This window comes from Sprattus sprattus (assembly GCF_963457725.1).
Source record: "Sprattus sprattus genome assembly, chromosome: 12".
NCBI classification, from domain to species: Eukaryota; Metazoa; Chordata; class Actinopteri; order Clupeiformes; family Clupeidae; genus Sprattus; species Sprattus sprattus.
Window position 1 is genome coordinate 28,508,513 of NC_137910.1, and position 18,458 is coordinate 28,526,970.

General features: G+C 40.3%; 1 protein-coding gene across 1 annotated transcript in view; it reads right to left on the minus strand.

Moving 5' to 3' along the window:
• The window catches only part of LOC308373217 (serine/threonine-protein kinase MARK1-like), a gene marked incomplete at both ends in the record, with an annotated part of 42,845 nt that overhangs the window by 7,053 nt on the left and 17,334 nt on the right, over positions 1 to 18,458 (minus strand). Inside the window, 8 exons of the mRNA XM_080848638.1 lie at positions 461 to 573; positions 706 to 805; positions 963 to 1,082; positions 1,176 to 1,412; positions 1,528 to 1,584; positions 2,360 to 2,430; positions 3,011 to 3,076; positions 6,016 to 6,064. Of these exons, the coding sequence (XP_080704764.1) occupies positions 461 to 573; positions 706 to 805; positions 963 to 1,082; positions 1,176 to 1,412; positions 1,528 to 1,584; positions 2,360 to 2,430; positions 3,011 to 3,076; positions 6,016 to 6,064 (813 nt within the window). The remainder of the gene's footprint in view (positions 1 to 460; positions 574 to 705; positions 806 to 962; positions 1,083 to 1,175; positions 1,413 to 1,527; positions 1,585 to 2,359; positions 2,431 to 3,010; positions 3,077 to 6,015; positions 6,065 to 18,458) is intronic.

The following is an 18,458-nucleotide window of genomic DNA, read 5'->3' on the forward strand; positions in this document are numbered from 1 at the left end:
GCATTGTCCAAAGGTGCACATACCATAATGTCTACACCCCATTATTTACCATTTGAGCTTCAGGATTCAATTTAAAGCAGCGATAAGCAGTGATCTAAAACTAGCAAGCTGAAAGGCGTGCAAATGGTTGGCACTGATAAAACCTTGCTAGCATGTTATTGTCTTCTGGCCATATAGTTGTCAGTGTTGTGCTGTCTTACATGTTCACAGTGTGTGTGGTCCCAGACTACAGAACTACAGAGTGTATAGCCTGGAGGGATCGTGGGATTGGCAGCTGTGTTTACAGATTATTCACATGACCACATCACAATGAATGTGAAGAGGATACCAAAACTAGTTTGTCAGAAAAAAAGACTTAAAAAAGGAGCAAACTGCTGCAAAATCCATGATTTTTTTTTAACTACAGTTGACTTATTGACTATATAGTTCAAAGCTATACACTGATGTTTTAGTCACGAACCTCTGGTGTTTTTCTACCAAGTAGCAGGTAAGTGGCCATAACTTCGTCATACTTCTGCCCCGCAAGAGAGTCAAGGATCTCATCCTTAGGAAATCCCATCGTCACCATTAACTCTAAGGAGCAGAACGAGAACATGACATTAGAGACAGTAATGAAACTACATCACCAGCAGGTGGATTAATCTGCCAAACATGGTGGTGTTATTATGTTGTTACCCTGTGTGACGTCCTGAGGTAGTTACTCACCAATCCTCTTGATGTCACTGTTGTCTTGTTCTGGCTCAGTATATGGTTTCAGCTCCTCCTCCTCATGGGCCAAGTTCATCCACCTGTCCTTCATCACTTGCTGGAGTGAAGAATGGGGTATGTAAAAAAGAAAATCGACTTAATTTCTAATGCAGACGGAGCTTTGATAAATATTTCTCAAAATCAAAGAGTGTCAAGATATTAGCTAATGCTGGTTGTTTTGAGTTGTTCTTGTGCAGAAACGTAGGTCTGGTTACCTCTAAGCTGCCTCTCTTCACAGGGTTCAGCACTAAAAGCTTCTTGAGCAGGTTCTCACAGTCTGTGGACATGTAGAAGGGAATGCGATATTTCCCTTTCAAAACTCTTTCCCTTAGCTCCTATTCAAAACAACAAATTGATGTTACAACACTGATAAGTAATGTTCAGAGCAGCTGTAGCATTATCTGTGTTTTTAAAATATCAGGACAAACCTTCAGGTTCTGGCCATCAAAAGGTAATGATCCGCTGACCAGTGTGTACAGGATGACTCCTAAGCTCCAGACGTCCACTTCAGGCCCATCATACTTCTTCCCCTGGAAGAGCTCAGGGGCGGCGTAGGGTGGCGAGCCGCAGAAGGTGTCCAGCTTGCTGCCCATGGTGAACTCATTACTGAAGCCGAAGTCTGCTATCTTTATGTTCATGTCTGCATCCAACAGGAGGTTCTCTGCCTGCAAGACAATGAGGAGGGGAGCCAGTGGCCATTCACCAATGTGAGATGAGCTTGTCATCACCTATAGGCAGCATCATTGTGCTATATGCTGAGGTGACACGATAAGCACTGACCTTCAGATCCCTGTGCACGATCATCTTCTGGTGGCAGTACTCCACCGCAGACACGATCTGAAATGCAGCAGGACTGAGTGTGATGCAAACATGAGAGTATTTCAGCATGCTGGATACAGATTACAGACACAGCAAACAATAATTTCAATATTATTTCGTGTGTGTGTGTGTGTGTGTCATTTGTGAATATTATGTAGTCATAGGCACATTTATATCTTAAACAGGTTTGTCAGATTTAGAAAGATAAGGGAAAGCTCTAGGCATCAATGAACAGCAACTTCCTGTTTCTCTTTCCAGTGCAGTATGGCAATGGCACTCATCTCTCCTTTAAGTGGGAACATCCCAGCACCATTAAGTCTAATTTCATATAGACAGGAATGGATGCTGGTAATTATGTGGTAAAGTCAAGTGTGTAGTGTTTGGCAAAAGACAATAGTCATAATAGATAGTCCATCAATTTCAAATATCAGCAAACCAGAATAACATCGCAACAACATCACAATAACATCACAATAACATGGCCCCTGCAATCCTGGTCACTGGTTTGAAGTGTTATGTATTCCTTGTCATATGTTCGTCTTACCCTATAGTGCTCTGAGGAAAGCATTTTATTCAACCGCTTTCTGGGTGGTGATGGAAAGTCCAAGTTTACAAAGTAGATGTCCTTTACCGTTCTTAAGAATTCAACCTTTAATTGAACTAATGAACTGAACCTGAATACATGTAATGGGTGATGCCAGCTGGCTCAGTGCACTGATAAGGCATACTTTTACTTTCTACACATGGGATTTCCCAACTCTCTCAGGGTGGAGTCTGGGGGGGTTACACATACCTGTCGAAACTTTGCCCGAGCCTCTTTCTCTTTCATTCTTCCATGAGCCACTAGGTAGTCAAACACCTCACCTGAAATAAACAAACTTAGATCAGGAAGAGGTCCTTGCCTATACATGAAACAGTTCAGTTTTCTCCTTCAGATTTTTAACAGGGCTGTGGAACTGTACTGTAATTCAGAATGTCCCAATCACCTCTAGGGGCTTTAAGTCTGTCAAAGCTCTACCTAAACTGACTGAACTAATAAATGTTAAAGATCTCAATCAATCGTTGAGCAGTTCAAAACTTCATAACAATGTGGCATAGCAGGGAAAGACCTACAAATCTAGGGCATTTGCTAGGTCCATAAAAACACAATTGCTGGAATATATTGGGACAGGTGGTCTTGATGGTCTTGATGAGGTGGTCTCGCCCAGGGCTGTTGTGGCTGCAGGTTCTCATTTCAATCATGTATACTAAGAGGAACATGCCTGGTATAATCAAGCGTGATGAGTGAATTACTTCAGTCTTATCAGGTGAGCTCGAGTTTCCAGCAGCTTCACTGGCCCATTGCAGATAGATAGCCCACCCATGGCACATATTCTGTGTTGGTAAGAGGGGATGTGAGGGGCTGACTCACGGACGTAGTGTAGGACACAAGGCAGTCACTCACCTCCACTGGCATATTCCATGATTAAGTAAAGTGTCTTCTCTGTTTCTATGACTTCAAATAATTTAACTGGAGAAGAGCAAAAGAAATGTGATTATAAACTATGTAATGTCATCAGGGGAGCATACTTAATTTGAATACTGAATGCAGTAATAGAATGTGAGCATACTTCATTTGAATATTGAATAGAGTAACAGAATGTGAGCATACTTTTAAGCAATAAGGTTCGAGAGGCAGTACGGTATCGTCAATAATGTACTTGTTCGAGGGTGTTGTTAGGCCCGACGCGCAGCGGAGGGCCGGCAAACCCTCGAACAAGTACATCATTGACGATACCGTACTGACTCGAGTACCTTATTGCTTTTATAACACGGTTGCCAGCGACTTTATAAATATTAAGTAAAACTAGAAAATGCATTTCCTGAAGGAAATACCAGTGCATGAAATGCAAAAGTAAAGAAAGGAAGAATAAAAGAAAGAAGAGTGAAAGAAGGAAAGAAGAGTAAAAGAAGGGAGAAGTGTGGAAGAAAGAAAAGAAGAGTAAAAGAAGGGAAGAAGTGTGGAAGAAAGGAAAGAAGAGTAAAAGAAGGGAAGAAGTGTGGAAGAAAGGAAAGAAGAGTGAAGAAAGTAAAGAAGAGTGGAAGAAGGAAAGAAGAAAAGAAAGAAGAGTGGAAGAAGGAAAGAAGAAAATAAAGAAGAGTGAAGAAAGTAAAGAAGAGTGGAAGAAGGAAAGAAGAAAGGAAAGAAGAGTAAAAGAAGAAAGGAAAGAATAGTGGAAGAAGGAAAGAAGAAAAGAAAGAAGAGTGAAAGAAGGAAAGAAGAGTGGAAGAAGGAAGGAAGAGTGGAAGAAGGAAAGAAGAGTGAAAAAAGGAAAGGAGAAAGGAAAGAAGAGTGAAGAAAGGAAAGAAGAATGGAAGAAGGAAAGAAGAGAGGAAAGAAGAGTGGAAGAAAGAAAGAAGGAAGGAAAGAGTGAACAAGAGTGGCTCTGGATAAAGACAGTAAAGAGAGAGTGAAGAGGGAAAATGTTGAAAGAAGGAGAGAAAAAAAGAGTGAAGCAGAGAGATGGATTGTGAGAGAAAGTAGAGTGAGAGGGATAGAGAGAAAGAAGGAGAGAGAAAAAAAGAGTATGGAAGGTGTCTTAATATTCCTAGTTATACAGTTGAATGGAGAGGGACAGAGAGAAAAGGAGCCTTGGAACATTGGCGCAGGTGTCAGTGAAGCACAGGTGCAAGCCAGTTTAATGACCCTATTATGATGTCATAATGGCCCAATGTAAGTCAATGGGAAAATTTAGTTTTTCTTTAATATCTTAAAAACTATAACGTTCAGTGTGAAAATGAAAATTACATAGCATAAATGTCCTTTACAAGACCTACGCAGCAAAGTTTGAACAAAGTTTCTAAGTTAAGCGGTTGGAGCTGAATTAATCGCAGAAGTTCGGTAAACGGAATAATAAGAAGAAAAAGCCTAGGGATAACAATACAGGGCATTTCATGCACTGTAATTACATTATAAACAGTAAGCTGCCTTTCAGCACAAAAAAGTTCTAGTCACCAAACATTGTGTATCGCATTTCAGTAGCCAAGAGAAAATAGTCCCTCTGGTGTGGCTGTTGCTATGCAACAGACAAACAGCATTGGGAACTTCACGTCTGTTAGTCTTAAAGTTTGTTCATGATTAGCTAGGAGATAGACATTGATCTTGCACCATTTTGTTCATTCACATTGCTCATTTTATAAAGTTGCCATTAAAATAACAAAAACTACAATGGGACACTTTCAACTTTGTTAATATTTGTTTATATTGATTTGGATATCGCCACTAACTCGCGTGTGAGAGCTACGTTATACTAATTAGCAGCGAGGCCAGCTAGCTAGCTACTATCGGTTTCAATGTTTTTTTGGTCTAACGTTAGCAGTCACCTACAAATAATATTCGAGACTTTCAGTTAAGACTAAGGCCGAATCTCGATTCTTCCCCTTGCCCCTTTTGCTTTGTCTTTGTCTTGTCTTAACCCTAGCACTTGCAAGTGTAAGGGCCAAGGGCTGAAAACTTTCCCCTATGAAATGAGACGCCACTCGGTTTCGGGTACGTCACGCGTGACTGTATGAGCTATGAAACTAGCGATTTAAAAAAAAGTCTAATGAAGAACATGGTTGCAAATATATATGTATACAACTGTGTAGAGCACGAAACAAGACTGTCGTCATTTTTAAATTAATTATAAGCCAAAAATACTTACATGTAGTGTATGTAGCATGATAGCTAGCAAGCTACCATATAAGCCAATGGAGTGGTGGTATACGCGCTAATTGTATCCTAAAACTACCGTTTGAAAGCTTCAGTTAAGACCTACAATACTATGCATCGTTCGTGTAGTACATTTCAGATCAAACCGAGTCATTATAAACATATAAAAAGTTGTGTAGATAGCTTTATTCATGTAAAATATTCCTCGCTTCAAGCAGCCATTTTTTTTTGAAAATTCCCGAACTGGTTTCGCTATGTGCTCTGGGATAGCCCTTGGAGGTAAGTGAGCTCTCAAGTGAGCTCTCAAATAATCTTAAAAATAAGGGGTACATAGCACTCGATCTAATCCCTTAATCTTGATCAAATTGGGTATTGAGACACCACTAGCTCTCACATGAACGCGCAATTTCAAGGGTAAGGGGTAAGGGGAAGTATTGAGATTGGGCCTTACAATACTCTGCAACATTCATGTAGCACAGAAACAACTAACCGAGTCAATGTAGACATATAAAAAGTCGTGTAGATGGCTTAATGCACATGAAACATTCCCCACAACACGCCGCCATCTTGGTTCAGGTTTTTTTTTGAGTGCGCACTGATATGGAACGCTCAGGTAGATGAAAACAGGTCGTACAGTTACTATATCGCTGATTAAGGCACACCCCGGAACTCACTCTCAGAATGGTTGATTTAATCTACCCGTGTTATAAAATATGAATATTGAATGCAGTAACAGAATGTTAAGAAGGACATAGTACCTATATTTGGATGATTCAACAGCTTCATTATCCGAACCTCCCTAAAGAGCTGTGTGGGAAACAAATGGGTATTATTAGAATCAGCATTAAATACAAATGTATTATTTCTTTTTAGTAAAAACAATCAAATATTTCCACACTGTCTCTAACCACAGTTGATGAAAGAGGTTAGAGTTATTTAGGAACATATTCAAGGCAGCCTTGAACAAATGACTGTGAAACACCACAACAGCATCAAAACCTGCCGTACTAGCCACTGAACCATCCAAGAATAACCCTACCCCACTACAGTGGAGTCAGTAGATCAACAGGGCCTTAGTTCCCTGGTCAAAATATGATCACTAACAGGCTATGATCCGTTACGAAGCAGTCTCTAATTTCGTTTGCTAGACAGAAAAGTACACAGATAAGTTGAATTACAGCCTCCCAAACCCAGCGGTGCTTGAAAAGAGCCAGAGACCTCAGTGTTTCAATCCTGTCCATTGGTTACATGGACACACAATAGTCTCTGAAGACAGCCTCAAAGCAATGCAGGGCTACTGTAAGGTACATCAAACCAGGCTCATCTTGAAATATAGTACTTATGTGGTGACACAGGCTTTTCATACATCTTCCCATGAAGTTAAAAGGTTTTATTTTCCTTTGACATAGCCACGCTCTCGGTTTGGCATGTTTACTGCCATATTTTGATAATGATGCCAAATTGAAATATCTAAAAATATCAAGAAAAAGGCATTACCCTTATGTGCATTTAACAGAGGCTGCTGGAGAATTAGGAGCACCACTGCTTACATTTCACATGGTTTATCATTCATCAGGTTTATCATTCATCATCATCATGTGTTTGTGAACCAATTGAAAAGTTCTTAAATCTGCATAAACATGGTCTAAAATGTGATCCGGTCTTAATCTAAAGCAAATCAAATATTTATTTTAAAAATGAATTATCATTTGTTCCTTTACTGATGAAATGATCCAACATTAAAATACCGTACTGTGAAAAGGAATGTGAACCCCTCCCTCCAATAACTGGTGTGAAAACCTTTATCAACAATGACTAGAATCAAACATTTCCACAGCTGGGAGTTCTGTCCCATTCCTCCGAACAGAAGACCGTCAACCCTCCTTCATGTTTTGCTACTACATTGCTGTTGAAGTCCAAACTTTGATATTTCCTCTGCCTTAAAAGGTACTATATTCAGTCCTGGCTAACTGGCTAGCAAGCAAAATGATTTCATACCGCACACTCCAAGCACTTTGGGCCAGTGATTAGCATGGCAACTAATTACAGGACAGCCAAACTTACTTGTTGTTTTCGCAACAAAGACTCACTAATGCCTCTTGAGGTACAAAATGGTTTAACGAGACAGGCCAAGCCAACACTAGCTGGTTAGCATACTCCCTTTAGTAAATATCTTGGCAAAACACAGTACAAAAGTGTTTTTAGTTTTTTACATTACATCAAAACTGTTATTTCTTTCACATTCAGACAACTGAATTGAATAGCATTGACACCCATTTTGTTGAATCAAAACAGTAAAGAGACGAATTGGAATAATTTTTTGAGTTCTGAGTTCTTCTGAGTTCTTGAAGAAAAGAACGAATAACTCCAAGGGAACTCATATGGGATGATAGGAGTTAACTAATTAGTGAGGTCACACAGCTAGCTAGATGAGTATTATCCCATTCTTTTACTTCAGTGAAAATCCCACCCCGTTAGCAGCACATTTTTCCCTCAAAGATTCTCCTCTCATATTGACTTTGGTCCAATGTGAAAAAGTTCTTCATCACAAGGGGGGCCAACTGAGGCCCTCACAATTCTAATAGTAGTTAAGTAGCAGAGTGATATTAAAGCTATGTGTTCATTCACTGATGTAATGACTGTACAATCACGTTCTAATATGTTTAAAATATGATAAAATTTGAATAGGCCAAATCGAATTTATTATAGCCTATAAATGAAGTTTGGAGTCAAAGCTATAGTGAAAAGGCAGGCTGTAGCCTAAAACTGTGTTGGCTACAAACACTCATTCAAAACTGATGCTAATTATCTGCGGGAAATTCTCTAACTGGAGTCAAGTTGTCATTGCGTGTATCAAACCATTGTGAATTTGTCGTAACATTAAAACAGGAGACGACTTACTCCTTGTAGAAGACTGATGCTCAGAGCTCATGGTTTCCTCCAGGTGAACAAAACTTTCAGAACATCAGTCGCGCGCAATGCCAGGATGCTTTATTTTAATTGGTTGCTGTGTTAAATCTTACCCAGATACAACAGATAAGTTTTTCCTGATTGGCTATTGTGTAGCCCATTTCTTTTTTTGGATTGGCTGATAAGTGGCACCTGACCTCAAGTCAGAACTCAAGGGGATTCGGGGAGACTTGCTTGATTCCTCCATGGTGAGGGCAGCGCGGCCAGGTCATGTTTGTGCGCAGCGGCACATTATATAGCCTAGAGGTTTTTTTCAGCGTGAGAAATACGATGTGTGGCGGGAGTGCGTGATTAAAGACCGAAATGAGTGACTGTCACGCTCAATGCGTGACACTTGAGAGCCCTGCATTGGTGATCTAACGAAGTGAATCATGATACATACTATAAGCTGGCCAACGTTAGTCTAATGTTATGTGTTTGACTCGCAAATGACCACAGCATGAGTTAGCTCTCTGTGCCGTTTGTTCGTGCTTGGTTGCCATGTTCTGCAGCCGTAAGTTAGATGCTAACTAACGTTAACTAAACTGGCACAGCTGTCGAGCGTCTAGTAGCTAACGTTAACTACTAGCAACCAAGCACGAACAAAATGCACGGAGTGCTAAGAAGATAGTTAGCTAGCACCACAAAAGCGCCGGAGCTCAAGCTACACAACACACTGAACAAACGTTAAATTAATGTAACCAACGTTACTTATTGTCCCCTTCACGTGAGACAATGGGGTGCCTCCGCTTCAGATGCTCCCACATCGCTGTTCGGCTGGTGTGGTATGCCAACTCCATTTGGCAAAGACTGCAAATAAACGACACCTTTACGTTTGGGACTGAATTTGAAGTATTCCCATACCTTTGATGATTTAGGGCAAGGTATTTTGACTTTTTATTTTAATGGGGCTTTTTGCAGGGCTTTGATGGGCATCCTGCTGTGAGGTGGTTGGCTTTTCTATCTCCAATCTAATTGCGCAATGTTTGTTTCTGTTTGGGTCAGCCACGTGTATGTGCCGAAGCGTCGACGTAAAAAAAAGGCGTCAACGTAATTTTGAAATCGGCACGTCGACATCATCAACGCGTCGCTACAGCACTACTCGCAAGATATTCTGTATCACTAGAACATATTCAATTCAGTGCCTCAGCGCTCAAAGGAAGCTAGAGATAATGCATCTTTTGGTGTAACACTTTATTTTAATGATGAAGAAAGTCAACAATACAACATACAATCAGCAAAAGAGCATAGCTCAGCAATGACTTAAATTTGCATTTTAAATTGAAATGCGGAGAATGCAGTTTGAGCGAGCATGCTAGTTTTAAAAAGATGGGTTTTAACAGCACTTATGACTTGCGTAATCCAGTATGTATTATATATGTATCTGATAGGCGGAAGTGATTAAGTGGGTTAAAGGATATTTTTGAGAATTTAGGCACACTCCCCACGGATGCGACGAGCTAGTTGGAGCACAGGCTGGCGTCCTCGAACAGACCAGGCAGGTAAGCCTCATTGGCCTTTTGAGGAGCCATGACAGCAGAGCTCTGGAAGCGCAGATCACTGTTGAAGTCCTGAGCGATCTCTCTGTCCAGACACTGGAAAGATTTGAGTATCTGGCATGCCTACCAACCCAAAAAACGATTAAAAAAAAGACAACCCAGTCAATTTGTTTTGGGCTGTCTATGTCAGGAAAGATGCGATTAAGCGAGTCCTTCAGATTTTCTCCCCACTGTGACATCCCAAGGAGCGCACATTAGAATTAGACCGCCCCAGAGCCATGTAGGGAGTAATACCATACTACCCGATCCGGCGGCATTTTGTTCTTTTGGTTTGGCTTAATGGTATTAACTTTGTAGATAATCCCTGGTAGATAACTTGTCATCCACAGAATTGTAAATTCGAGTGTGAACAGTATTACAGAGAGTAAGCACAATAAGTACACCAACCTGTCCAATAAACAAACGTTGTTGCTTATAATTATAACTAGTCGAGACATCTGTAGAGGCATAAGTATTACCACGAGCTACAGGTGCATCTCAATAAATTAGAATATCATCAAAAAGTTGATTTATTGCAGTAATTCTATTCAAAAAGTGAAACTCATATATTATATAGATTGTGTACACACAGACTGATCTATTTCAAGTGTTTGTTTCTTTTAATTTTGATTATTATAACTGACAGCTAATGAAAACCCAAAATTCAGTATCTCAGAAAATTAGAATATTGTGAAAAAGTTCAATATTGAAGACTCATGGTGTCACACTCTCATCATCTGATTAACTCAAAACACCGGCAAAGACTTCTTGAGCCTTTAAATGGTCTCTCAGTCTAGTTCAGTAGGCTACACAATCATGGGGAAGACTGCTGACTTGACAGTTGTCCAGAAGACGATCATTGACACCCTGCACAAGGAGGGTAAGACACAAAAGGTCATTGCTAAAGAAGCTGGCTGTTCACAGAGTGCTGTATCCAAGCACATTAATGGGAAGTTGAATGGAAGGAAAAAATGTGGTAGAAAAAGGTGCACAAGCAACAGGGATAACCGCAGCCTTGAGAGGATTGTGAAACAAAGCCCATTCAAGGGAGATTCACAAGGAGTGGACTGCAGCTGGAGTCAGTGCTTCAAGAGCCTACACACACAGACGTATCCAGAACATGGGCTTCAACTGTCACATTCCTGTGTCAAGCCACTCTTGAACCGGAGACGTCAGAGGCGTCTCACCTGGGCTATGGACAAAAAGGACTGCACAGTTAGTCAGTGGTCCAAAGTTCTCTTTTCAGATGAAAGTACATTTTGCATTTCATTTGGAAATCAAGGTCCCAGAGTCTGGAGGAAGAGAGGAGAGGCACAGGATCCAAGTTGCTTGAGGTCCAGTGTAAAGTTTCCACAGTGAATGATGGTTTGGGGTGCCATGTCATTTGCTGGTGTTAGTCCATTGTGTTTTCTCAGGTCCAAGGTCAGCACAGCCGTCTGTTTTAGAGCACTTCATGCTTCCCTCTGCTGACAATCCTATGGAGATGCGGATTTCATTTTCCATCAGGACTTGGCGCCTGCACCCACTTCCAAAGGTCCCAGTACCTGGTTTAAGGACCATGGTATCCCTGTGCTTGATTGGCCAGCAAACTCGCCTGACCTAAAACCCATAGATTCTATTGGGTATTGTGAAAAGGAAGATGCAAGACAATAGACCCAACAACGCAGAAGAGCTGACCTCAGTAGTGCCACAGACTGATTGCCTTCATGCGACGCCGCATTGCTTCAGTAATTCATGCAAAGGGAGCCCAGACCAAGTATTGAGTGCTGTACATGTTCATACCTTTCACTAGTCCAACATTTCTGTGTTAAAAATCCTTTTTTCTATTGGTCTTCAGTAATATTCTAATTTTCTGAGATACTGAATTTGGGGTTTTCATTAGCTGTCGGTTATAATCATCAAATGTAAAAGAAATAATCACTTAAAATATATCAGTCTGTGTGTAATGAACCTATTTAAAAAAATTAGTTTCACTTTTTGAATAGAATTACTGAAATAAATCAACTTTTTGATGATATTTTAATATATTGAGATGCACCTGTATATCTGCATTCTTATCAAAATTGCACAGCCTAGACATTGAGACAACCCATTGTGTGAGTACGTAGTTAATACTTAAAGTAAATTTAACTTTTACTCAAGTTGGATTGTTGATGTAGTACTTATACTTTTACTTAAGTAAATATTTTGCTGGGTAAAAGTACTAAACTTCAGTACTTCGTCTACCACTGGCTAGAATGTCCGCTGAAACAGGTAACATTTCAGCAAAGATGTAAGCTATAATGTTTCAATTAGGTACCTACTTACCTAGAAGTTGCACATGTGTTCCATTGGGTGAATTTAGATGATTTAATTGAATATGTATCACATCTCACGCATTTGCACATTTGACTTTCAAGGCCCAAATAAATTCATCAGAATGGATGCCAGATGTGGTATATTGATTATGACAATAAGATTGCTAGGTTGTCATGGAATTTAAGTGAGCAAACAAAGTTACGAAGATCTAACCTGATTAACAATACAACAATCAGTTGAAAGGGATGGGGCTAGGACATTTAAACCAAATATTACGATAATTAACTTTGCCTTGGCTTTGCCCACTTAATGCCTCTGACCATACCTTTACTGCTTGCTCTGCAGTTTAACTTTTAAAAGTCATACATACAAGTTTAGATTGAGACAAATTAGTTTGTTATTTAGGATAGGACAGGAATAATAGTATAAAAGAATGAGAGATTGGTGAATACAGGCCAACTAAATTATCTATACAAATTACCTTAAGGCGAGACACGGCAGGTGAAATATCGATTTTTTTTTTCATATTGCATAGGAGATCCAGCCTAATTAGCAAAATTATATATGCAAAATTCAAAAACTTGTTATACATGTTTTTCTTATAATGATGTATGTAATCAACTGGTAAAGTTTCATGGTGATCCCTTGTTTTTAAAAAAATTACCCTATTCACCTGCCATGTCTCGCTTTAAGGCGAGACACGGCAGGTGAAATATCGATTTTTTTTTCATGCCCTGGTCAAATTTGAGATTTTGGGCTAGTTTGCCTCCTTAACTTGTTATCTTTCATACTACCATAAAGAAAACGTCAAAATTACACATTTATGTCTCTGTTTCACTGCATTTAGTTCAGCCGCGGCATCCATTTTCTCCTAAATTTACCAAGAATTCTTCCTTCGAACCGCGTTTAGCGTTTCGTCTTTTTACACAACATCTGTCATGTCTGGTATGATTTTAAAGCTCTGAGCCTCGATCAGAAGGCTGTGTAATCCAAATATGGGCATTTCCTTTCTTTTCAGCAACCAATCCTGACTTTCTGAAGAACTAAAGTCGATTCATTGGCTGACGGCGCTTTTCTGCTAATGTGATTCGCTCAGTGCCTCACGTGTAAATCTTTAAATGCCGTTTTCTCAAAATGAGTGTTTTTTCATTTTTAGGTGCACATTTCTCAGCCTATGTAGAACCTAGGTACACCACACTTCCCAGTTTCACACATAGCATTGTTATGAAGACATCTACACATGGATTTATTTATAAATTGTTCCTGGCCAGATTTATGGGTCATTTTACCTGGAAATCATGGCGAAAAAAGGGTTTTTAAGGCCATGGATAGTATATTTTGATTTCCCAGGTCATAAAAGCAGATATCCTAAAATCCATGTGAGGATTTTTTGTCATTTGATAAATAAACAAAATTAAAAAAGAATTTTGGTCCTGGCTTTATCACAGTTTAAGATTCATGCACCGGAAATATATGCAAAAATGTGCATATTTAATAAGATCCAGCCTAATTAGCATAATTAAATATGTAAAATTCAAAAACTTGTAATACATTTTTTTCTTATAATGATGTATGTAATCAACTGGTAAAGTTTCATGGTGATCCCTTGTATTTAAAATTTTTACCCTATTCACCTGGCATGTCTCGCCTTAAGATAGCAAGTGCTATCAGTCCATCAGCAGAAAATAAATCAATAACAGGGCCCTGTTTCAAAATAATGGTGATTCTTAGCGGTTACAAGATTCTACAAATGTTTGTGAATTTCTACACACCTTTCCCGAACAAGCACATAATGTGAATGTTCTCTCTTTGCTCCTCAGTGGTACTTTACAAGCACTGTCCATGTAAGCAGGCACACACACACACGCACTGTTTTGCTAAAACAGAGTGAAACCCTTGCTCTATTATTAACTGTCAATCAGATACTAACCACTGGAATTTAGCTAGATCATATGTAAGGTGGTGTTGATCGTGCTTTATAACCATGTGGATAGTGCTATTAGACAATGCAGAGAGACCTGCGCTGCAACCTGGAGCAGTGAGCTGGTTGCATGTGCTGTGACACCATGTTACTCAGCTGCAGTGTGTCTGACCTCCCACTGACAGTATTTCATCACTAGTCTATACAGCACATAATGGAGTAATGCACCCTAAAGCTTCTGATAAACCAGGCGTGTCACATACCAACACCTATTCGCCCATGAAGCTAGTACTAGTTGTTCGTAATCCTAGTGGACACATTATCATTTATATTTCTCAACCACAGGTGCCTCATTCATTAATACATACCTGTCTCATCTTAAGCAATTCTATTTAAAAACTATATAGTTTTAAAAACTATTTGCAAAGGGTCAAAATGACCAAGCACCAATAAAGCTTAATTCTATTTATTTAATTCTATCTATTTAATGTTCCAGGTTCCAAACTGATAGTTTAAAATATTTTATGACATTTTACATTGATTTATGAGACTGATTTGTGGCTGATCTTTGTTTTGACCACTGTGGTGTGTGTGGCGCCCCCATGTGTTCAACTGAATTGCTCTTCAGTTTTGTTGAATGATCGATGCCTGTCCAATAAGGTGAGATCACCAAGATAGTATTGGTGCTGTTGTCAGGATAGTATCAATGTTGTTTTGGTGGCCCTCGTGAATACAGTATTACTATTTATGCACAATAGCACCCACATCAATTCGGCTCACAAGGTTTGGTACCTACATTATTCTGGTTCCCATTGTGAGGCTGGTACCCATTGTACCTACATACTCTTGCCGTGTGGGGTGAGTTAACTGCTTTTAGTCCATATTGGAATCTTTATCATTATGCATCGTCAACATCACCACAAAAATCTGCAGTGCCATCTGTGTGTGATGGTGATTTGCAAGTGCAAAAGTGTGGCCCACGATTCTGGTGAAAGTTTGTTGATATTTGAGCTCAACACCCAATCAAAACAACCACCCCTCCCTTCTTTGCTCCTGAACATGATGATGGGATAGAATTGGATGTGGCTTGGTTTGAGCCACTTTGTTTATTTCCCATTTACTGTGTCTGACTGGAGTCGTAGCACACCGAACAGCTTGAGGTCTATGACAAAACGTGTGTTGGATTACAGTCACATTTACCTGTGGCACTCGGCCTCCAGCCTTGTGTCTGTGGCCAGATCACAGCTGAGGGGATATCCTTTGCCAGCCCCACTCTCACTTGTATCATAATAGTTAAGCAATTGCTTGGTTTGTTAAGAATGGTAAGTCATTGTGTGGTAATGTCATTACATTATGTTGGCTTTGGTAGTTATAAAGCTGAAAAACTTCCAGCAGCAAAACAGGAAGGTAGTTTAGAAAGTAGTAAGAAAGTAGGAGAGTAGGTTTTTTTATGAGTTATGGGTTGGTTATGGGGTCATCCATGCTGTTAAATCCATTGTTGGCTTTGGTATGCAGAACTGGGAAGAAAACTACTCCTACAGTTAGGCTACGTTCACAATGTCAATCAAATTGTTTGCATATGTAATCGGAATTTGATCTTCCTGATTGACTGTCCACATTATATCTATATGGCAAGTTATCAGATCGGATGTATGTGTCGTGTCCTGTAGCTATCCTCATTTCCTGTTTTATTTACATTGGTGGCTATAATAATGACAGGAAGTAGATTACAGTTGATATACAAACCCATATGCAGGGCAATCCTCAACAAATCCTGTTGATAACTCCCTACATGGTAATAGCATTGAATTCATATTAGACGAAGGAGGCTTACATGCACTCGTTTTCGCACAGCCTTAACAGGACACTTTGTTTGAAAGGTGGCTAATGGTTGTGCCACCACACTGCCCTGTTCCTCGTTGGATTGGTGGCTTATGGCTCTGCCACCACACTGCCATGTTCCTCGTTTGAACATGTGACATACAACATGAGATGTATGACGCGTTGGAAGTTAAAAAAAAAAATGAAAAAAGGCACTTGAAATCAGATCATAGCCGTCAAGATATGAACCGATTTCCAGAATTGGATTTCAATAGCTTGTCAAACCACATGTGAATGTGACTTGAAAGAGATCTGTAAATACATAATGTGATTTTTGGTTATTCAGCTTTGCTACATATGATAGCATTGATAGTCTTAGCATAGCCTTAATGATAATTGAGGCTTAAAGTCTTAATAGTCTTAAAAGCCTGCCATACAAAAACCTCTGTTCTAATTCTTCAGTCTCCCAGGTGCTCTGCACCAGCCTGCAGCCGTGCCCAACGAGGCCAGATGGAAGGCCCGTGGTTTCATGTGTCTGTAAGCAGAGACCGAGGTGACACTTTCTAAAAGGAAGAAAGCAAGGGTTTAAAGGCCCTCATGTAGTTCTGAGACAAACAGGAACAAGCACACAACCAAACATGTCATAAATTGAGGTCGCTGTAAGTTACCCCTCTCTATCTGGCCCCCTCTCCCTTCTACAGTGCTGCTTGTTTATTCTGAGGGGTATAATATTAAGTATTGTTGGACACCTCCATTTACTCTCTGTTTTGGGCTCATGTTCAACACTTGAGACAGTTTTGATGTGTTCTACAGTCAAATTAACTTGTATTACAGAATTAACAGTATTACCCTAATGAATTAGGAACATTTCTTGTGTCAAACTCTGTCCAGGTTTATCAGGATTCAATCAATGGCCACAATATTCCTGAAACATGATGTGAGGGACAGAGCGGTCACCCCATGTTTTTGGGATGTTGGCGACTGGACTTGGTGGTGAAGTGGGGAAAAACACAGTGCAGGAGATGGTAGCTTTCTTATGAATATATATTTATTTACACAGGGACTCTCTGGTTTCGACCCAAAACATGTGCCCACAAAACAAACAAACACAAACATAAATCAAAATTCAAACAGTGCTCAACGTAGTCCAGCAACTACGCACATTAGGCACCTGCTTGGCACATTCTGGGCCCAATACCGGCATACGCTAGTAACAAGCTAGGCCACAAAATAGGCACAGATACTAGGCACAAAAACTAGGCACAAAGAGGCACATAAACTAGGCACAAAAACAAGGCACAGAAACTATATCCACACATCTAGATACACACTTCCTCACAGCAGGTAAGTGTTTTTGCTCATACACTTTTGACTTATAAGAGGAAACAGACAGACTATTAGGAGAAGTTGGACACTACCTATTCAGGCTTAATTAATTAGTCTCAATGGGGGTTCATCATGTCCACTCAGACACAGGGCCCCAGCGTGAGTCTCTCATTGGCCCCTGGAAGTCCAACTCGGATACAGGGCCCCAGCGTGAGTCTCTCATTGGCCCCTGGAAGTCCAACTCAGATACAGGGCCCCAGCGTGAGTCTCTCATTGGCCCCTGGAGGTCCACAGCATGGAGGACTGGTGATCTCTGAGATGAGTGTATCGATGAGTGCAGCTTTGCCCCAATCTCCTCAGAGATGCACCGACTTGATCTAGCCCAGAACCAGCAGTCATGCAGTCATCAATGATCAGCTGCACACTTAGGGAGAACACGATCATTGACATTTACATTTAGTCATTTAGCAGACGCTTTTGTCCAAAGCCACGAACGAGGGAGAGAACAGTCAAGCTACGAGCAATAGAGACCTAGAGTAACAATAAATATCAGACCAGATACCACCGAAAGGTTCAGTAGTAAAGAAAAGTCAATGACTTTGCTGAAAACTATGCATGCACCATGCAAAACCAGGTGAAACGTTCACCCAGTGCTGGCATTGCCCATCGTCTGAAGAACCGGCAACACACAAAGAACTTGTAGTGTCACACACAGCAGCAGTGGCTTAATTCCTGAAGTCTGTGAACGAGCACCTACTGTATGTCATCAAGCATCAGGAGCAGTTTTCAGACTGCTGTCCCTATAGGTACCAGGGCAAAGAATCAATCGCAGGCCCATCATTTGCCTAGCAGGGTTATGGAATCCTCGCTGAACCAAACTACTTCAAGTCAGGCCAGGAAAAAGTTTAACCGATGGAGAATCTACTGTGGTCAACACACTGCAACCACGCTGTAACTAATGGACAGGGCCGGATTAAGGAAAGCTAAATACAAATTCTACAAGTTATGTTGTGACAACCTGCAAAGTGTTGGGCAAAGTGATTCCTGGTCGCAACAAGCTAAGTATTTTAACTCAAGTTGCACCTTCTTCATTGTAAAGAAATCACAAAGAATTGTCCAGATTGTGCAGTCAAATCCATGAAGGGCACAAAGTCAATCCACTGCGTCAAGCCAACTTGAGAACCATACAGACTAAAAACAAGAGCCTCTGCAGCTCAACAGTGGAAATCCTTTTGAAAATCAAGCATATGTTGAGAATGTGAAGAATGTCACTCTTTAGTTAGCACAGGAGAATAGAAGAGCATCAGGCCATCCCTACACAGACAAACATCTAATGCCACACATCCCT